At 39.4% G+C, this 22767-nt stretch overlaps 1 protein-coding gene across 2 annotated transcripts; it reads left to right on the top strand.

Annotated features, from left to right (window-relative positions):
• Window positions 1-1246: 1246 nt before the first annotated feature.
• On the top strand, window positions 1247-21536 carry ankrd28b (ankyrin repeat domain 28b). 2 transcript variants are annotated; one of them, XM_023299405.3, is made up of 28 exons: window positions 1247-1443; window positions 6587-6670; window positions 7175-7253; window positions 8095-8165; window positions 8255-8455; window positions 9966-10053; window positions 10313-10455; window positions 10650-10862; window positions 11426-11504; window positions 11626-11740; window positions 12654-12736; window positions 12906-12969; window positions 13081-13149; window positions 13227-13367; window positions 13546-13657; window positions 13766-13792; window positions 14980-15054; window positions 15140-15341; window positions 15433-15520; window positions 15608-15725; window positions 17133-17352; window positions 17678-17765; window positions 17863-17946; window positions 18644-18789; window positions 18932-19014; window positions 19124-19206; window positions 19362-19453; window positions 19950-21536. In XM_023299405.3, exons 1-28 carry the CDS (start codon window positions 1417-1419, stop codon window positions 20231-20233), a joined length of 3159 nt encoding a protein of 1052 aa, XP_023155173.1. In that variant the 5' UTR covers window positions 1247-1416; the 3' UTR covers window positions 20234-21536. The 2 variants fall into 2 exon arrangements, with proteins under 2 accessions (XP_023155173.1, XP_035799355.1); XM_035943462.2 differs by lacking the exon at window positions 1247-1443 and adding an exon at window positions 5953-6468.
• The last annotated feature ends 1231 nt before the right edge of the window (window positions 21537-22767 follow it).

Here is a 22767-nt window from a genome sequence, read left to right as displayed (position 1 = left end):
GGAAGAAACTAGAAAGCTGGAATCAAAGAATTTTCACTTTTTTTCTTGAAGAAAATTGCAACTGCAGTCAACCTGACCCTCAGTGGCACCCTTTGACTTGCGTCCAGGGCAAACATGGTTCTCGTACTTGTGCAAATTCAAGATGAGTCACAGCATGCAAATAGAATAATAATCAGCTGTTACTAAAACAAGCCAAGTGAGCCATGTAGCTTGATATATTTATTCAACTGAGTGCAGCATGGGCGCACTATGATGTGAATCATTTCTGCCTTTGTATTAGAGTACACATGAGAGTAATAGCAACTATGGAGAAAAACATTTGCCTCATAAGTCCAAACAAAAAGTTCCGGAATAAGCAACACTAAACTACATTTTCACTAAAACTACATTTTAATTGTTCTCCTATATCAATGACAGTGGTATATGATGATAAAGTGTTGAGTAATTTTGCTTGTTTTTAAATGATTTTACTGTTGATTCATGTGTTATGGTTACAGTGAACAGAGCTGCAATTTACAGACCTGAAAATAATTTCCAGAATATATAATTCAGAATTCTAAACTAGTTCTCATGTGTATTTCTGACTGGTTTGGTTAATATTATAATACAGTTTAATATAACATAACGTTTTTGTTAAGAATTTTAATTAAGTTTTGCTTTAAATTGTAAATAAATCGCCCTTTTGCTACATAATCAGTTTTCCTGTCTCTTTACCCATTTTTTCTTTACATTTGTTTCTCCCCTCATCCCCCTGGCAATATAATATAATATAATATAATATAATATAATATAATATAATATAATATAATATAATATAATATAATATAATATAATATAATATAATGTAATGTAATATAATATAATATAATATAATATAATATAATATAATATAATATAATATAATATAATATTTTAATAACTCAAATTTATAAACTTAATATTTATATATTTACCAGCGTATAACCTTTTATGTTGAGCAAAGGCAACGGTAAATACCACAGACTCTTTATACATATATACCTATATGCCTTTGTCTCGTTGGATAAATAAATATGAATTACGAATACTTACATCAGCGTAGACAGCAATGCAATATTAAACACAGTCGTCTGTCACAGAGCGCAGTTAGCAACAGCCAATTGCTAACAGCCTTACTGTGACGTATAGCGCGCCCTGCCAATTGAATCGCATCTTCTTGGGAGGTGAAATATGGTGGCGGCAATGTTATGGAGTTTCCGCTACTCCTCTGCTTTCATGCCATCAGGTTAGGAAGCTAGCAAGAGAGCTAAGCTAGAGTCACGCTAGGCCTCCAGCAGACCAGCGGGAGAGCTGCCGCCGAGATCAAACACTTGTTATTCGGAAGGAGACGAACATCCCCGTATGAAACTGCATGAGAACAGTTAAAATCCCAGAAATATGGTGGTTCTCAAAATTCGAGACCAGGTAAGTGACCGTTGAGTCAAAAGCTGGCACAAGTTTAAGCAGGCTAACGTTAAGCTAGCAAGCCCCGATTTCAGCATTCGCCAACGGCATGTAATTCGAGTCTTTCCAGCTCGTCTCTAAAACGGAAGCGATTCTTAAAGCTGAAAATTCAATTGTCAGTCGTGAGGTGAAAGCTGGGTGAAGTACAGTTAGGTGAATCGCATTCGGAGGCTTGTTTTCTGGCATCACGTTCGCACTCAAACACAAGCGGCTGTTGAGTTGTAACCAGCTAATGATACTGTGTTTATCTCCAGCAATTAGACAGAGCCTGCATGGAATTCTGCTAGCATTTGGGAAGTGACTGGTTCGCATATTTTGACAAAACAACACTAAACTATGCTCGTAAAACCGCTTACAGGCGATTCTATGATTTAGTAATAGCTTCTAAATCTCTTTATTGTAGTGCCACAAGAGCCCAAGCGATCTGTTGATTGTGACATTACTGACAAGTTGTGACACATTTGTATGGTAGCAAGGTTTGTGTCAGCCGTAAGATGAGATAACATGTAAACACTTCAATATTAATATAGCTTTCATGCACTGGTTTTCCTAATTAAATATTTAATATTGTTTTAGTACCACCAGGATTTATTGTAATGAGGGTATGGGACTCGAAAAGTAGGATTCTCTCAGAAGCTTTGTACCAGTTTTATGATTATTGTTACTTTTTTGTCATATTAATTTTTCGGAGCAAGTTTATAACTGTTATGTCTGTGATCACAAGCCTTTAGAATGTGTTTCTATATAAATATTGCAATTACTACTACCTTTACAAATAGTAATAATAAAAAGCACAATATATTACACTTAAAAATAGAAATAAAAACAAAGCTTGCTCAGAGGGAATCCAGGAAATGCTTGGATTTTTTTAGTTTTCTTGTATATTTTAGTTGAATCATACCTTCAGTCTGAAATTAGTCGGGTTATTCTGCATAGTTAATGATACTTTAGGGTCTTATCCTTTAGATTCAAATTAAATTAACATCCATAAGTAATAAAACTGTAGGGTTCCACCCTGAATATTTGCTACAGTCAGGTAAAGTTATAGTTTATATAATATTTTGTGGTGTATTATTTATTTATATTTAAATTACTCCAGGAAATTCTCACCAAAAAACACTGTAGGGTCTTAAACTTAACATTAAAGCTTGTTAGGCTAATTCATCAGTCCGTTTCTTCTACTACAAGGCACTTTGGCTCAATTTAAATGTGCTATATAAATACCATTAGCTTGACCTTACTTCTGACTTCTTCCTGTTACCTGTCTGTGAAGTACTTTTGTTTGGTAAATGCAGGTAAATTGCTGTGTAATCCTTATGTTAAATGTATGAGATCAGTACTGATGTGACAGCATTACACATGCCCTTTTTAATATATTAAGCACTTGACACCTACTTGCGGAAACGAGAATAGCGGCCTGTTATCATTTAAGGACTTTGTTTTTGCACACGCCTGCTATTCTTGTCACATATGTATGTGCATGTGTCTCGTATTGTCTGTGTGCTTGAATGATCGTGTGCCTGGGCTCCTGTGAGCCGCTGGAGTTGCCAAAGAGCTGTCTCCATGGTGACTGTATTAACTAGCTTCGGCTTGTATGAGGAGAGGAGGTGCACAGTCGAGCAGCTGAGAGAGGAAGCATAGAAAATCTCCTACACCACTCATGCAGGACTGGAGAAGTGAAAACAACGAAACGCAGATCTGTCCTTCCTTTTTCATTGTGATTTAAATACAGAAATCGTTAGTGTAAGAGGCACAACTGCTGCCTTGTTAGCCTGAATTTATCCCCAGTGACTTTATTGTGCCTTGCAAGTATTCATGGACAAAAGTAAATGAGAGGACTGTTCAGTGTTTTTAAAAAGCGACTGTATGCTTCTTACTGCCTGGATGGCAACGGTAGTTTTTAGCTTGCTTTTTGTAAATACTTACTGATCATCAACTCAACAGCTAAAATGCATGATGTTGCTCTAATTTATCCAAGGGCATAGCTGATCATGTCTGAACACTTTCATTATACTTCAAGTCAAGTAATCTCACCCATGCCACCATGTGTCTCTTTAAACTACAGTATTATTATCTATAGCAAATTCATTTTTTGGGAGAAAAAGAAATAGCTGTGCTTATAATATTTTGCTTTTGGAGTTGTTGAACGTCAGGAAACTCTGCTTTATTGTGAGTGAGACATACAGCACAAAGTATTTCTGTCAGCTCAAGGTGAAAGTGCTTAGTTTTGTGCACAACTTTGCTCAAGCTTAGGTGAGTGGTTGGGTGAGTCACTGAAACATACTGGGAAATAGTACAAAAAAAGTAGGGCCCAAATAGCTAGTTCTGTTAGATTTCATTTGTAAAAATGTGGCTCAAGCTATGCCATACAAACTAGGCGTCTTTTGTATTACAAACTGCATGGTCGCACATTAGCTAATTGACTAGCTGGGTTGCCTGGTGGGTTAAATGAGGGGTGAAGTCTTAATGAATAAATGCACCCTGCGTACTACATCATTTCAACTGTATGGAGGAAGAAATCAGATTGTGGAAAAGATTGTGTGAAAAAAATGGACTGTTTTAGTTTTAAGAAATGTGGTTAGTGTTTATAATTCCAAATAAATATTAGGCTTAGCCATTGTCTTCCGCAGAGGGTACGTTAAGAGCAGATAAAAATCAATAAAAGATAAAATGATGTAAGATTAGATGATTTTAAAACCTGTATCCTCTGCCCCCTTTCATAAAGGACCATTTTGCTGCTTCATCTAATGCTTTGTTTTGGATACAACTGTGTAAATCGCTTGTTCAAAGGTTATGATTGCTAACATAAAGTCTCAGTGCAAGATGATATCACATCACTTTTAAATATTGGAAATAGGACTGCATGAGGTTTGACATTGCAATGTGAGGAATCAAAGTAAGGCAGATTAACTCAAATACGGTTACTTCTTTTTGCTGCTTTATACAGAAAGACAACTAGTACAGTTTTTATTTTTCACAACTAATCTACAAGAGAAGTCAGTAATTTACTCCGATTTAAGATTTTCTGTACTTTATTCAGTTGACACAGAATTGGTTTGCATGAAGGCTCCACATCTGCACAATGAACAGGAGAGAAGCGCTGAAAATGAAGATTTGTTAGGAAAGAGAAGTCAGATGTACAGGAATATATTGTAGCTACAGAAAGGATTATGGTGAATAAAAACAGGCACTTTGCAGTAATGTCTTGCAATTGCTGCCCCTACATGAGGCAGCGCAACTAATTTGTTTGATCATTTAAATCAGCACCAGAGTTATTGAAATCAGCTTGTGAAAATTGTTCTTGTTTTCATATCGCAGAGGAACATAATATTGCACATTAGTTTTTTCAGATATCGTGCTAGTCTCCGAGTTACACAACTGTTATTTGGGAAAACAGCTTTTAACTGTGTTTGCAGCTGCAAGAGCAATAAATATGGGTTAACTTGTGTTTTTTGCAAACATGACTGTAGTCAGGGAAGAGTTAAGTTTTTTATGGAAGCCAGGAATGTTCCATCTGGAAGGGATCCCCTCCATTCACTGTTGTCCCCATCCATACCAGCCTCTCCCCACAGGCAGTGGAAAACTGCCTGATCAAAAGACTGTGCTGGTGTTTTGGTTCAAAAGATGAGGGGAGTGCAGCAGTGTTAAGCTGGGTATCATGACACACGGAGGTCTATTATTGCACTTAATAATACAGCAGTAACTCTTCATAGGGGCATTGATTTCATCATTGTTTCCCAATACATTAGAGAGTTGTAACACTGATTGTTGACCAAAAAAAGATAAAAACAAAAGAAAAGATTGTAGAAATTTAACAAGCCCATGTGTAGTGACAGTCAGCTGCAGGCTCAATGCTTTCTGAAGGATCCGGACATCTAACATGTCAGTTTTGTCATTTACAGAGACCCAGAATTATGCTTTCCCAACAAGCGAATAATTTATAGTAGTTGATTTTCTTGTAGTTGCAGTCTAATGCTGAAATTGTACCTTGAGTTTTTCACAGTGCTGACGGTTGTTGTGAAGATGTGGGCAACTACGTGGCCAATATGTCTGTTACGGTTTAAGTTGACCATGTTGAAGCAGTTTGGGTGCTCAGTTCCACTCTTTCATTTTTTAAAGACATTGCAAGTGTTGTGACGGAGGCTTGTCTTATGAGAAGCATTTGGTGAAATGCTCCACCGGCGATGTTTCACAATAAAAATTTAATATGGTTTCAGTTACATGTCTTAATCACAGTTACTCCTGGTAGTCTTTTTTGTTTTTTGGAGAAGGTACAAATATGAATACTTGTGGAAACATTGAAATAAGCATTGCTTGTACAGCACAGCCCCAGATGTGTAAAATGCACAGTAGTGCTTTCCCTGTGTGGGGTATGTACACACCCCTAAAAAGGGTGGGGCTTACTTAGCTACTCTTTAAGAAGCCAAGGCAGGATTGACAGAATCCATAAGAATCTGACTTCACAAAGAACTTCCTTCACTTGAGTTATATTTCGACACTTTTTTTCGACTTGTATCATCTTCGCCACTTGTTATATTGGACGGCATGAAACGGATCATCTGTGGACATACTGTTCCCGTTTTTCATCTCTGTCAAAGATGCAATCACAAGAGACCCATTATTCTGAAGTTTAAAGTCTTTCTGGAGGCAAAGTGAAGATGCACAGCTCATCTGACATCTGGAGAACACAGCTGGACCTGTACTCATAAAAGACTGTGTTATATATCTCTATACTATGGAATATATGTGGTTTTACTTGCCAGCAAATAGTAAACACAGAACAGTTTTGGAGAGTGGCTCCTCAGCATTTGTCAGTATCAGATCTGACTGCCTGCCATCATCATACTGCAATATGTGGAGTTGTTGCCTGCTCTCATTCACTTTTGGGCTTTTTAGATGGTTTTAAATGAGCAAATGAGTCGTGTGTGTATTGTGGTCCTTGACGACGAGGATCCTGAAGTCTGTCTAAGTTCAAAAGTCTGGAAGGTCACAATTGTTTTTGATTATATGTAAATTTTAGTAGAGGAACTCTGAGCTAGCGTTACACATTAGCCAGAAAAGTTTTGAAACTATGCTGATTGTGACACACTCTTTCTTTTTACAGCCTGCTTTGCTGAAAGCTATTTTCAATGTGGACCCAGATGAAGTACGCTCGCTCATATTCAAAAAAGAGGATGTGAATGCACAGGTAATCCCAACAGTCACAAATCTCTGCATCTGTTTCCTCACATTTTGTTATATTTTTAAAAAACATCACAGCATTTAAACCTCCAAAGAATAATTGTCCTTGAAAGGCCTCTTGCAGTACAAAACAGCACATGGTCTTTTTTTTTTTTTTTAAACAGTTCCCACTGAATGATCTGGCTTTGCTTATTTTATTGCATTCCTCACCATTACTGCTTTGGTGGGGGGTGTTTGTTTCAAAATAAGACTGGTTTGTACTTGCTGGCGTTTTACTGGAAGCCTTTTCAGAATTTGTGTAACTCACTTTGTGCTGCGAATGGTAACTGTCAACGTTTAGTTGTTACTTTATGGCACTATAACGCTGCTAACACTAAATGAAAAGTGTGGTTTTATTGTCACAAGAGACCACATTTCCCTGCACAAAGTAGAGACAGAATATAGAGTTTAAGAGCAAGCTGTTTTGTTTGTTTTTTATTCACAGCAGTGTCTTTTTGTTCATTTGTTGCAGGACAACGAGAAGCGAACTCCACTGCACGCTGCTGCTTATCTCGGAGATGCAGAAATTATAGAGCTGCTGATTCTTTCAGGTATGTTTTATCCTCAGCATTAATGTCAGGCATCCAGCAGTCTGCCTGCAAGCAAAATGCTTTAAGTAACAAATACTGAGCAGGAGAGATTATCTAGGAAGCCACATAAAAGAATGTAATGTGATTTAAAGTTGGGCATGTATGAAGATGAGACATGATAAAGAAAAATACATATTGGCCATCCTGAGTTTTCTCCGGGTACTCCGGCTTCCTCCCACAGTCCAAAAATATGCTGAGGTTAATTGATCATTCTAAATTGCCCGTAGGTGTGAATGTGAGAGTGATTGTTTGTCTTTGTATGTAGCCCTGTGACAGACTGGTGACCTGTCTAGGGTGTCCCCTGCCTTCGCCCGAGTCAGCTGGGATAGGCTCCAGCCCCCCCGCGACCCTAGTGAGGATTAAGCGGTGTATAGATAATGGATGGATGGATGGCCCTCCTGATTCTAGAAACCCAATTCTTTTTACCAGTTGCATTTATTTAAACCCTTGAAAATCATCTCAGGCTAAGTCATCATCACTTTTCTTCTCTGTGCTGCTCATGGAGGTTATGATGTACTGGTTCCTCTTTTCTGGACTAACAGTGGTGGTGATTGACCAGTGATAACAAGTCTATGAACATAATGACACCTTTGAAATGTGAAACCGAGTGGAATGTTTATGGCCAGATGGTGCATCTGCATTCAATATGGTGAAATGCCTCTAGACACTCCTTTCCAGCCTGTTCATACCTTCTAAATATCTGTCCCAAAGGCTTATTTCATTATTTTCCAAATGTTACACCAGATGTCGTGAAACTGTGCGACTTTTAGCTGTTTGACAGTCAGTGTCCTCTAACTTGTAGGTGCAAGAGTAAATGCCAAAGATAACAAGTGGCTCACTCCTCTGCACCGGGCTGTGGCCTCCTGCAGTGAGGTATGTGAACGTTCCTCTGGTTTCCTCTCATACACACTACTGCACACACATCCAAGCACTGCAATAGTTCATGTTATATTTTCTTGCAGGAGGCTGTGCAGGTGTTGCTGAAACACTCTGCAGACGTAAATGCCCGAGACAAGAACTGGCAGACGCCGCTTCACATCGCCGCCGCCAATAAGGCCGTCCGCTGTGCTGAAGCCCTCGTCCCATTACTTAGCAATGTGAATGTGTCTGACAGAGCAGGCAGGACTGCGCTGCACCATGCAGCCTTCAGCGGTCATCTGGAGGTAGGCCTAAAGTATTGTTTGATTCAGCAGTAAGCTGCACTTAAGGAAGTGCTTTAATGTCTTTAGTATCGATTTAGTTGCACCTTAATGAATAGAAATGGGAGAAGATTTGAATATGAGCTGGCATAAGATGAAAAACATGTTTGACGTTAGAGCATCGATGATGTGTTGTGACTGTACAGTCTCTCGTGTCTCTGTTAAGTATAACCACCTCAGTACTGCTCATATATATATATAGATATAGATAGATAGATAGATACGGTGTTCTTTTCTTCTCTAGAGATTACATACCACGTACACAGTTTTTATTGTCAAACTGTCAAGCTGGGCTTGTTTACCTGATTGTTCCTGATCTCCTTCTCTTACTAAAAGGAAGTGTTTCTGCTTGCCTCATAAATGTGTAAAAACAATGGGCATTGTACCACATACAGCTGCAACACGGAGCCACATTTTTGCCTATTTAAGCCGTGTAAGCTGAAACCTTCTTATATAGCTCTGTACCTTCCATTAGCAGCTATGACAACCACAACTTAACTTACATGACCACAGCAAATCATGTATTATTATATAGCTTGCCACATGCACACATTGCATTAGTTAGAGACATGTGGTCAGAAGTCATTTAGCTTTTATTATCTCATACAAAGCTTTTGATGTTTTTCGTTTGGATTTTTTTTTTTTAGTTCACCCTTTAATGAAGAATACATTTTTAACAACAAACTATATGATGTACACTGTAGCATATTCTTACACGCCATTTTAGACAACAACACTAAGCTGAGTTGCGTTTGTTTTTAGTAGAATTTTAATGGGATGATAATAATCAGCCTCTTAATTTGTGTTAGTTACGCAAATCCAGTTCAGTCATCCAAACTCTAAAAACACTTTAAAAATGCATTATAGAAATATATAAAAAATGCGCAACACATTTTCAGACATGGCTGCAGACTGATACATAAATTGTGGTTATACACTCAAGGATGTTATATGCTCTCCCTGTCACATATTTGCATGCAACTTGGTTGTCTTAACAGTGGAAGTGTCCCATGATGTTTATGCAAATCGAGTGCTGAAAAGCTGTTGAGAGAACCTTTTAGTTATATAGAAATATTCCAGTACAACGCACAACAAACATAGAGGTTCAACATAAACAGTTTCCTTTGATAACATACCCTGCTACAATAGCACCTGTGCATTACAGGTTATGTGGGAGTTGACAGTTTTGTTCTGTTAGTGTAGTTGTATTGAGTGCATGCAAAAGGTTTTTCCATCCACATTAACACAGAGATCTAAAAATAATTTATAGCTTTCTGGAAGTTAGTCTACTGGATTATGTTAGAGTAAATCGAAGGGAACTGGATGCATGTATGTGGTGTTGACAAAGTGACTGGTCTGTTCCACCCAGTATAAAGGTACAATGGTTATATAAGTTGCTATACTAACTGAGAAAGTTTGCAGTTTCTCCTGATGTATTTCCTGATTGCCTTTTTTCCCCTTTTTCTCCTGTCAGATGGTGAGGCTTTTGCTCTCCAGAGGAGCCAATATCAATGCTTTTGACAAGAAGGACCGGCGTGCAATCCACTGGGCAGCCTACATGGGTAATAAAAATCTCCCTTAGAAATGTTTATAGTCATAATAATTCATTTCTTTATGTAACTTTTGGAATTCTGTGCTTCTTGTGGTAAACATAAATCTGCAGAGCTTTAGGTGAAACGCTTTTTTTCCCCCTTATGTTTAAGCAAAGCTAAATATAAAGCTCTTTCAAATGTTACAGTGAGTTTTCATGTTCTGATATGAAAGTATAATATTTGATATCTTGATATTTTTGTGATTAAATCTCCCTCTTTCTGTTTTCAGGACACATAGAAGTGGTGAAGCTGCTGGCATCTCATGGAGCTGAGGTGGCCTGCAAAGATAAGAAATCTTACACCCCCCTACATGCAGCAGCCTCTAGTGGAATGATCAGCGTTGTCAAATACCTCCTGGACTTGGGGGTGGATGTAGGTTCCACCCACAATCTTACTCAGTCATTACACTGTGGACACTGCTAGATCTTATAATCTGATAAAGAGAAATATGCTTTGATAATGACTCTATAGTGTGTGTTGTAAGAGTACCAAACCTGTATTGGTACCACTTTGTGTTGGTGGAACCGGCTGTGCCATGACTGTTTTGTGTTCACGTGGTTGTCTAGATCAATGAGCCCAATGCATATGGCAACACACCCCTCCATGTGGCCTGCTACAACGGGCAAGACGTGGTCGTGAACGAGCTTATAGAGTGTGGGGCTAATGTCAACCAGGTGAACGAGAAGGGCTTTGCACCTTTACATTTCACCGCCGCCTCACGTCACGGGGCGCTGTGTCTGGAGCTGCTGGTGTGCAATGGAGCAGATGTCAACATCAAGGTGAGTAAAGACCAAAACAGTTTCCTCTTGGAATCTGATTTTTTTTTTTCATTCATTCAACCTTTATTTCAACCTTGAGGACTCATTGAGGGCAAACCCTATTTACAGTGATGTAATGAGTACAGTCAACAGAACAAAGTCAGCAATCAACGACAAAACGAAGAAAGAAACACGGTTCAAAACAGTCACATACAGAAGCAGTGTAGTCTATGATCATGGATTTAAATTTATCAACAGATACAGCTGCACCAAGATTCAATTTGATTCAAGTTTGCCACACAATGTTCAAAGTGTGTGCAGCAGAAAAGCTAAGTGTTTTCATCGTTTTTGGAGTAAACGTGTGACTTCAAGCATTAGCCAATCACTTGAATGAGTTGATTACATACTGTAATCTTAGAAGGCTGTTACTCAAAAAAAGTTTTTGTTAGTACTGTAGAAACTTCATTGTGCTTTTTCTCTACTTTTTAAATAGTTTGATAATGTAAAATTTAGGTAAATCGGTTGCTTGGACAATAAACTTTCTAGCTAGAATGTTATAAACCTGTGATTTTGTTTCACCTCAGAGTAAAGATGGCAAGACTCCCCTCCACATGACAGCCATCCACGGGAGGTTTTCTAGGTCCCAAGCAATCATTGAGAATGGTGAGCTCCTCCTAAGACATAATCAGCTTCATTGACTTTATTTCTCACGACAGACTGTAAAAAGTAAAAGCTGCTTTTTAGCGTGACAGGAGCTAAGCGCTTGCTTCGTCTTTTCCCGTAGGTGCGGAGATTGACTGTGAAGATAAGAATGGAAATACACCACTACACATCGCAGCTCGATACGGACACGAGCTCCTCATCAACACCCTCATCACAAACAGAGCTGACACAGCAAAGTAAGTGACTCTCTGCTGCCCGACAGTAACTGTTTTAACCTTATACATCATGAAATAGCCACACAGTTAACCCACTGAGTCCAAGCAGTTTCTGGCCATTTTTTGGGCTCATTTTTCACTGCAATATTAAGTTATACACCTCTACGGAAACAGCATGACCATCTCTCAAAGTACAGAGCACTCAGAAAAGTCCTTTGTGCAGCATGATACAGTTACAGTTCCATAATTCATAAAAAAAAAGAAAAGCCAGTGTTGGGGAAAAAATACATCTCTACATACTGAAACTTCTACAATCTCCATTTTTTTCACTCTACTTTGTACATAAACTCTAACAGGCTATTTCACCATGCTGAATGTATCTTCCAACAACTTGCTGTTTTGTATACTGTTTCTAAGCATTCTGCATTTGTTTTTATTGCCCAAGTATGTTTAATTTTCATCTCAATCGCTCTAATTTGCTTCCAAACTTGTCTCTCTTTAGTTCTGTATAAACACAGCCTGCAGTTAAACAAAGTCTCTGAGTTATTTGTCATGTGACTGTTGGTAGCAACCATGCCACTGTCTTCTCAGTTGTGCTGAGAAACAGGATTTTTTGTTTTTTAGAGGATCTGGTGCAAGCAGTTCCCTGTTTTGAGAAATTTTGGAATGAGACATGAACAGTAAAGTTATTGACAATATCACAATTTTCAGCTTAAATTTGGTCTGTTTTGCTCATCACGTGATTACTTCATGGACCGTTGATAATCTGACAACTCTTTCTGTTTTTACAGTGTGTGGTTCTGCTAAATAGTGTAACTAGAATAATTTTTTGAGGGGGAGGCATTTAGAAGTTCAAAACTTTACAAAGCAAATATGTTATATATGTTATGTAAATTTATATGATAAGGTAAATCAATATGATTGTCTATTTCAGACGAGGTGTTCATGGCATGTTTCCACTGCATCTGGCTGCTCTCAGTGGCTTTTCTGACTGCTGCCGAAAGCTCCTGTCTTCAGGTAAGCAACTCGTATTGCGTGGCAGTACACAGTAATGCAAGTTTTACCACTTGATTGGGTCAGGTGTTTCCATTTAATACGTCAAAATTCTTGACAATGTTTTCTGTTTTGATGTTCAAAAATGTTCAGTACATGCAGGATCTTGTTGATAATCCTTTTGTCTGTGCAGGCTTTGATATTGATACTCCTGATGACTTCGGAAGGACCTGTTTACATGCTGCAGCTGCTGGAGGGTGAGTACAGGAGGGATGAATATTATGCTTGACATTACCTGTAATTGTTAACATGTCGTTAAAGATGAAACAAAAATTTAATTGTTGCTATAAATCGCTCTAAACCCTCAGAAACCTGGAATGTCTCAATCTTCTCCTCAACACTGGGGCAGACTTCAATAGAAAGGACAGCTTCGGCAGGTTAGTCGTATTTTTAATGCTGGATTTGGATCAAGAGTCAAATGTGAACAGGGAACTGAGCTTGTTTGCTTTTCCAGGACCCCTCTGCACTATGCTGCTGCCAACTGTAACTACCAGTGCCTGTTTGCTCTGGTGGGCTCTGGGGCCAGCGTCAACGACCTAGACGAGCGGGGCTGCACTCCTCTCCACTACGCTGCTGCCTCCGACACAGATGGAAAGTCAGTACTACTTTGAAAATTGTGTGTATTTTAAAGAATGTGGTTAGCTGTGTGGGAGGCGACTGATGTTTTTCATGAATAAAAGATCACTTGCATCATCGGTTCTGCTGAGTAACAGTTCAATACTGGAAGCCAGGATGTTGTTCCCTTGACTACAGCTTCATTGTTGTGTCTACAGGTGCCTGGAATATTTACTGAGAAATGATGCAAATCCAGGGATCCGGGACAATCAGGGCTACAATGCTGTGCACTACGCCTCGGCGTACGGACATCGCCTTTGTCTGGAGCTGGTGAGAACTTTACTCCAGAGTCGATGCTACTTAACAATCAGCATCTTCATATTTTCATATTTCAAAATCATGCTTAATGCATTGCTTTTTTCCTGCGTTCTTTGACAGATTGCAAGTGAAACGCCCTTAGATGTGGTGAGTTGATTTGTATTTTTCCTCACTATGGTTGTCTGAAATTCTCATGCATATAAAATAGACCATATTGCTGTATATAAGTAGGCTAAACAAGTCATTACAGGGGTCCTTGACTTACGTCAGACTTCCGTTCCTATGGTGTGATGTAAGTCGATTTTCACCATCAGTCGGAACTCTGGCGAAAATGTAAACAAAGCCCTTACGTGTGTCAAGACATGGCAAAAATGTAAACAAAGCCGTTACATGCATCACGTTATGATCGGTTCTTTGGAAAAGTCATAAATACCAATGACCTTCATGCATGTATGAATCATTTTACAAGCAGATAACAGAATATTGTAATAGACTGATATTGTTGTTGATGTTGAGATTTCAATGTTTATTGTTCAGTTTGAGATTTACCTAATGTCAATGAACATGGCATGTTTAGTTAGCTCACCTCTGATTGACTGAGAGTCAGCAGTAGTGTGTGTGTGTGTGTGTGTGTGTGTGTTGCTCTGTGCGATGCCTGTGCGTGTGTGTGTGTGTGTGTGTGTGTGTGTATGTGTGTGTTGCTTTGTGCTGTGCTGGTGTGTGTGTCGAGTGAGAGAGAGCTGGAAACGGCAGCTAATTCTAGAGCTAAGTTATAGGGTTTTGGAGTTATTTTGGCGTTGGCTACAGCCCACAGTAACCTGTGTGAAAGTTCAATAAACAACAAGAGAACAAGATAAAATCTCACTCAGTCATCACAGATTGTTGCTACAATATGTTGCACTATTTTTACATCTTGACCGATGTTCGTCGGTGTTTCGCCCTGTTCCGAGCGTTCTATTCTAATTTCACTTCCATGGAGATGGCTTTCCTTTCCTTTAAAGCACTGTCATCAGAAGAGTCTGACTCACGCTTGGGAGCCACAATGACGGGCAAAAAATTAGCGAATGCAGCACAATGCAAGGTGGCGTACAACCGGTGAATGTAAACAAATCCGTCTTATAGCGCTGCGTGATGAAGTGTTCCTCCACTCCGCTTGTCAGCTAGTTCCACGTATTCACTTTGGACATAACGACAAAACACAGTACGTTAAACTGATGACCGGCCCATAACCAATCGCAATGTAACGACGAAAAGCCATAGATCAATGATGTCATAAACCGAGGGCCCCCTGTTTATCTGAAGTGAGTTCTAACTTGTGCATCTGGTTTGTTCAGCTAATGGAAACCTCAGGAACAGACATCTTGAATGACTCCGATGTCAGAGCCCCCGTCAGCCCCCTGCACCTCGCTGTGAGTATCACTTCCCATCAGCCGCCTCCTCGTGAGACGGACATGCCATCAGTCTTAACTTCTTCACGGTGATTTTACCTTTCAGGCATATCACGGTCACCATCATGCTATGGAGGTTCTGGTGCAGTCTCTGCTGGATCTGGATGTGAGAAACAGCCAAGGCCGCACACCCCTAGACCTGGCTGCCTTCAAGGGCCATGTAGAGTGTGTGGACGTCCTAATCAACCAGGGAGCCTCTATCTTGGTCAAAGATTTCACTTTGAAGCGAACCCCTATACACGCTGCAGGTATGAAGACTCGTGAGTTTGCCTACATGTAAAATGTCTGACCCAACTGCAATATAATGACCAATTCAAATGGCCTCTCCTTTTCCTGCAGCTACTAATGGTCACTCAGAATGTTTGCGTTTGCTGATTGGAAATGCTGATCTTCAAAGTGCAGTAGACATTCAAGACGGGAACGGACAGTAAGTACAAATTTGTTTGTGGCTATTTTTTTTTCTTCCACTTATGTTCTAAAGTAAGCACTGACGTTATTATCTGTTCTTTCTCAGAACCCCGCTGATGCTGTCAGTCCTGAGTGGACACACAGATTGTGTGTATTCTCTGCTTAATAAGGGAGCCAGTGTAGAAGCCAAAGACAAGTGGGGCAGAACGGCCCTGCATAGAGGAGTAAGCATGTTCCTGTTCTTCTGTACAATATACAGTACCTTACGCTGGATATTATGGGGCAGTTTTCTGTGTAGATACTTGGGTTTTGTAGTCACCACCAAACATGATATGCTGCAATGAAACAGCATGAATGTATGACCTTCACGTAGCATAGTTTGTGTAATGATCTAATTAAGTATAATTTTATCTTGACTGTTCTTTTATTATTTGCTTAATGTTTTTCACCTCGAATGTTCTTATCTTTTCTGTATTGCTCTGCACAGTTAAGCATACAAAACACGTAGCAGTCACCTTTTGGTTTCATGAACAGATCAGGCCTTTTTCAGCAGCTGATAAATTCTGTAGCTTCAGACATTTTGGCAACACTCAACAAACACGGTCTCCTCTAAGCAACTAAATAAAGATCTGAAAATGAAGTTAACCGATGCCGACAAGGCAGGGACTGTAGAGGTGGTGCAGGAAGTATGACTCAAAAAAGGTGGTGCTCATTCATTCCAACTTTAAACAAGGAAACAAAACATTTCAAAGCATAACTGATTTCCTGCTTGACTTGTTTTCCTTCATGTTTGCTGAAGAAAATGAGACTCTTCCTTCTATCAAAGCTCATCATCATCTGATTAATTACAACAAATCCATTAGAATATTATTCTACATCAGTTCACGAGGAGGAACAAAAAGATTTATGTTGACCTGATAAGTTTTCAAATTGTGAGAATATAATTTGCAGTCAGCACAAAAAAGTCGCCTTAATAAACAGGGTCTAAATGAAGAGTTACGAGAATCGAAACTTTACCTGTGACTCACTTCGCAAAACTCAGTGTAATCTAAAGTATGCAAGTCAACATTTCGAAAGCTCAACTTTAGCTTCTTGACCACATTCACCAAAGGTATGTTTAGCAGCTTGTAATGAAAAGAACACCTTGTCAACTGTTAAGCATGGATGTGTTAACAAATTCTGCTTTGGGGCTGCATGGCAGCCAGGAACAATGGTTTCCGCTAATATCAGCAAATTGTTGATGCAAACATCCAGCGGCTGTCAAGAAACCTAAAGTGAACAGAGGCTTCTAGAACAGAACAATAATCAAAAGCAGACCTCAATATGCACCACAAACTACTTCAAGGAACACAAGCTCAGGCTGTTTGAGTGGCCCTTAAAGTTTCCTGACCTGAATATCATTGAAAACCTGTGTGTAGATTACTGCATGTGCCAGACTGAAAGTGTCCCAGAACTCTTAGAAGAGTGTCTTTTGTGTCATTTTTAATGTCTTCTGCCTGCAGGGTGTTTTTGTACTGCTTGTTCTAATTTAAAAAAAACTCCATAAAATATGCAGATTACCCAGGGGTGTCCAAACTTTGGTATACAAAGTTACAAACAATCATCAGTAAACATTGTTTTGGTGCCCTCAGGCGGTGACCGGTCACGAGGAATGTGTGGAGGCCCTGCTTCAGCACAGCGCCACCTTCCTGGTGCGAGACTGTAAAGGCCGTACGCCGATCCACCTGGCGGCAGCGTGCGGACACATAGGGGTACTGGGAGGCCTTCTGCATGCTGCCCAATCAGTGGAAACACTCCCTGTCTTAACAGACAACCAAGGCTACACCCCACTGCACTGGGCCTGCTACAATGGTACAGATTAGAGGCTTTGAAGGCCTCTTAAAAAGCAATCAATGCAGTTATGGAAATGTACATCTGATGTTTAGTAATGTATGCTCTTAGATGCAAGCATGCTGCCAAATAGAGCAGATTAGCATAATGGAGCACTTGAGCAAATGTGAATTTAAAATAGGCATGCACTTTATTTCCATGCTTGTTCTTTATGCATTTCTTTAATGCAATTTCTTTATGCATCCTGTCGCTATTTTATCTCACAAGCTGATAAAGGCAAATGTTTTAGAGAGCCGTGATTGTGGGCACTTTGCGATGATGCTGATAATGCTTCTTTCTCCTGCAGGTCACGATACGTGTGTGGAGGTTTTGCTGGAACAAGAGGTTTTTCACAAGGCCGAAGGCAATTCTTTCAGCCCCCTCCACTGTGCTGTGTAAGATCCTGAGCTGTCTTCTCTCTCGATCAATGTCTGTGACGAGAACAGAACCTCTAACAAATTTAACAATTATGCTCTTTTTCGTCTTCTTTAGAATCCATGACAACGAAGGTGCTGCTGAAATGCTGATCGACACTCTGGGCCCTGCCATTGTCAATGCCAAAGACAGCAAGGACAGGTACATGAGGTTATATATAGATAAGTGCCGCGGTAATTTCAGCGTCAAACATTTTGTGACGCACCTAATTCCGGGAACCATTCAGTTCTTTCAGCCTTTATTTAAACTCAAAATGCACTTCGGTGCAAAGGCTTCAGTCCTCGGCTACAATGAAGTCAAGTGAGAAAATAAAAGATAAACTTGGATAGCACTGACATTAACATATCAAAAGACAGAGTTAGTAAAATAATAAAAACAGCAACTTGAACATTTAAAATGGATGAAAATAAGATGACAGATGAAAATTAATAGTTTTAACTAGCTTAAGGATAACAATGAGTCAAGCTTGACACTTGATTCTGAAGATCAGTAAAAACAGACAGTACCTGCAGTGCAATCTGATCATTTTAACATGTAAGAGACAGCAATGAAGTAACATAAGGGGGTAAAAGAACTGTAGAGGCCCTATAAAATTTAAAAAAAAAAAAAAACCTGTGCCTTAAGGTCACCCTGCCTTAATATACAGCTCATATGGATGAGAATTGTAATCATCACCAGTAATAAATCTTAATGCACAGTGATAAATAATGTCCACGGGCCGAAGGGTCACAGCTGCATGAATGAATAAAATGTCCTCATAATCCATAAACACTCATGGAATTAAAAAGCTTATGCCATAAATAGCATTGCTTAATTAAGAATGATGTTATGCGTGCAGGACCCCCCTCCATGCGGCAGCCTTCACTGACCATGTGGAGTGTCTCCAGCTGCTGCTGAGCCACAACGCTCAGGTCAACAGTGTGGACGCCGCAGGGAAGACCCCACTCATGATGGCCGCTGAGAACGGCCAGACCAACGCTGTCGGTACAAATGCTTCTCTTCTTTAACTACCGGCCTGGGAAATATCACGGCGGGACCTACTAATCAGTGCAGTACTGAATTAATCGGCGCTGTATTGAATTAACTCGAGTTTGTTTTTCCCTGCTTTTCATCATCTCACTCTCAGAGCTGCTGGTGAGCAGTGCAAAGGCAGATCTCACTCTACAGGATGCTGTGAAGAACACTGCACTTCATCTGGCCTGCAGTAAGGTGTGTATTACCATATGGTGGCACTGTTCTGTCACTATATGACGATATGTGTCTGCTGCATGTTTATAAGCTTCTGCATCTTCCCTCATACTGTGTCTATTTTCTGCAGGGACATGAAACCAGTGCCTTGTTGATATTGGAGAAGATTACAGACAGAAACCTCATAAATGCTACAAATGCCGCCTTACAGACGTATGTATCACATCAGTATCTTGTCTCTTGGTACATTTAAGTGATGGAGTGCAGTGGTAGTGTTGTCAGATTTCTGTGGAGATTGAAATTATTACTGTGAAGATGTACAGAACAAATTGCCTGTCATCGCATCTGAGATTTATCTTTCTTTTAAGGCCTCTACACGTAGCTGCAAGAAATGGCTTGACAGTGGTGGTGCAAGAGCTGCTTGCAAAGGGAGCCAGTGTCCTTGCAGTCGATGAAAACGGTAACTAACTTAAAAGCTGCATCATATGCATTTCTTCATGTGTTCCATGATGTGGGTGTGTGCATGAAACGCAAAATGACTGATCTGATGGATTTAGTGTGAGTGTGTTTGATTTAATTCAGACAGTTTCATTGGTCCACTGTGACCTGTTCGATAATTTCATTGGTCTGATGTGACGAGGCTAAACGTATTGACGGCATGAAGCTCGTTAGCCCGTAAAAATCTATAAATTAACCGCATCATTGTTTAAGCCGCAGGGTTCAAAGCGTGTGAAAAAAGTAGCGGCTTATAGTCCGGAAATTACAGTAAATGAGAGCAAATCAAGAAAATGTTTAGCTGGTTAAATTGTTTATGTAAATAATTGTTCAGTTGTCACCTTAATGGCACTTTTTTTTTTTTTTTTTTTTTAACCATGCAATTATTGCCTGTCCTAAAACATGCAAATATGCATTCATTTTATGGAGTGTATAACACTGGTGCATTGCTGTTTCTTCAGGTTACACACCTGCCTTGGCTTGTGCCCCCAACAAAGATGTGGCAGACTGCCTAGCCCTCATCCTGGCCACCATGATGCCTGTGTCCCCCTGCACCCCGGCACCCACCCTTCCTTTCAGTGCCATTAACCACTACACTACCAGCCCCTCCAAGAGCGTCACGTTCGACAGCCTGCCCGTGCTGCGCGGCGAACACAGCTCCTACTGCAGCTTCAACAACATCAGCCACCACGACGGCTTCTACAAGGACGAGGAGCTCAATGACTCGGATTCAGAGACGTACTGAGGGACGGGGGAGGAAGTGATAAACCCATAAACACACACACACTGTGTCTTAAGAAAAATCACCCACCGCAAGCTTTGGAGGGCAGAATGAGACACGAGCCCCCCACAGGAGCCTTAAGAGTCCACCCGAGGGAGGAGGTGCAGCAGGCTGGCCCACACTCATCCCGACCTCATCCAGCGCTATGTGTCCTTGGAGCTGATACTGGACCTCGGTAACCACTGCTTTACCAACACTGACTTCTTGAGTGCTATTAAAAAAAAAACAACAGTACTTGTTGGGCAGACGGCAGCCTTTTTTTACGGCAATAACATGCTGAAGATGTGTGGTTGCACTTCACAGAGAGCTAAACCAACAGGGACCAAAAGACATGGATGCATTTTAACCCAGTTTTAACTGTAAACCAGATTGAGAAGTCTTGGGTTAGCGGAGTATTTTGGGCAGGGGAGCAGTTTTTCATTTATTGATATCTGCACACTACATCCGTCAGAATGCACTTGTCAAGTCTGTAAATCATACAGGGGGAAAATCATTTATTTTTTCAGATCAAAATTTTAATATACCTTTGTTCATGTCTTAAACTCCTTATCCTCTAGAAAAAAAACTAAATCTGATTTACCGACCTGAGTCATTTCAAAGGATTTGATACGTGCGCCAGGTTAAAAATTAAGTTGATCAACCTTACCTTTGTATATTGACCTGTCCGTTGCGGTTTAGTCTTTGAAGAATAAATTATTTGTGTACTTTTGGTTCCTTTTTATGTGTTCATTTTGTGCCTTCATTAGTTACTGAGAAGAGATGGGTTTGTAGAGGCAGCTGTGAAAGTACAGTGATGCACACTAGGTAAGTATTTAAACACTTGAGAAGCACTGATCCATTACTGAGGTAACGAGGCTCAGCTTTTGTGAGGAGAAACACTGTAAACCAATGATAAGACGGCATTTGATTTTCCTCTGTCTGAATGATATGTTTGCTCTTATATTAGTCAATGTATGTTGACGAGTTTTGCTTGCTTTAACTTCAGAAAAAAAAAAAGAAAAACCGCTCGATTGTACCATGATTCAAAAATTCCGAGTTTGTCTGTTGAGAAATTTCTTTTAACTGGAAATATGTACAATACATTTGCTAGCTTCATTAGATTGGAAAAAGATTTTTTTTTTGTTTTCCTTGCTTTTTTTCTTGAGGAGTGAAACTAGCATGTATATAGAAATTATGACTGTGAATTCAAAGTTCCAATGAATTCTTTCAGTACGGAGATTGCTGTATATTTTATGAGTAATAAAGAAATGAGTTATTTAATACTGAACATGAGTCTTTTGTGGAGTGTTGTCTTTAATTGTGTTTAAATATATGACAGAGTTGAATGGGGAGTTTTCACAATTACATTTTGACGTGTCACAGTGTGGGAAAAGCACAGGTGTCTGTTAGCCTATACTTAATACCCCTGATTCTGAGCCTGCTGGCCACTATCATTACATATAAAGACATATAATTGCTATGATTAGCTACACCTGTACTTTCACCATTATGTCATTTGAAAATGGCCATTAAGACGTACAATTGCTGTTCTTCATGCTGTGGAAATGTTTCTCTCCACCTATGAAAAATGCTGCACAGCTCATGCTTATTCCATAACAGTAATTATTTAAACAATGGGCTGATTCTGTCAGGTATTATTAGTGATATTTAATAATAAATTGAAATAAATATATCTACACATGAAACAATGGTTTTGCCCCATAAGTTTGAAAAAAAAAAGTTTTGTCTTGGCTTCTGGGAACTTTTAATGCACATTTTTGAAGTTAGATCGTACAAGTAAGTTATTGAAAATGTGCAAATTCTGCTTCAACCTCATATATCTGCACTGGAACTTAAAATGCTAGTACATACAGTTTTTCACGAGAATTCTAAAGCCAAAGTCTCCACATTTTTTATCACCTACATAGGTCAGAGTTCAGTATTATCAGTTATTTAACACTTTATTTTGCTATTAATTTGAAGTGTAAAAGTGGACTTGTTCACTTCAACTTGTATAAATGCAGATCAACTAATTAATATTACCCCTCTTATGTCCTCATGTGTCGTGTGTTCAGGAAAGTGACCTCTTCAAACGTGTGTGTCATCTTTTCATCTCATTTGAATGATGTATTGTTTTTATTATGTGTGCATTTTAGCAAGACGAAAAAAACTTTTCCAAAACATGTACATCTCAACTGTTAGCTGACTGAAGATAAGAATTTTGACCATAAAACATAAATCAAGTTTATTGGAGAATGAAATCTATTACACAAAATAAGTAAATATTGTCCTACTGTATTGGCCTACAACCTACTTGCATTTGAGACTTTTTCAGAAAAAAGAGTTCCAATATCAAAGCTTCTCCTTTTCCTCCACAAAATATTCCGGCTTTGTATGAGCTCATAATTCATATTAACGTTTTGGGAGTAAAGAAAGAGGAACCCCATAGCTTCATTTTTAAGTGTACTGTATATTGATACACGTTTTAAATATTTGAGGTGGATGTAGTATGTCCTGCT

Source organism: Amphiprion ocellaris, chromosome 9, assembly GCF_022539595.1.
Source record: "Amphiprion ocellaris isolate individual 3 ecotype Okinawa chromosome 9, ASM2253959v1, whole genome shotgun sequence".
In the NCBI taxonomy this organism is placed as follows: domain Eukaryota; kingdom Metazoa; phylum Chordata; class Actinopteri; family Pomacentridae; genus Amphiprion; species Amphiprion ocellaris.
This window is presented reverse-complemented; position numbering and strand designations above follow the sequence as displayed.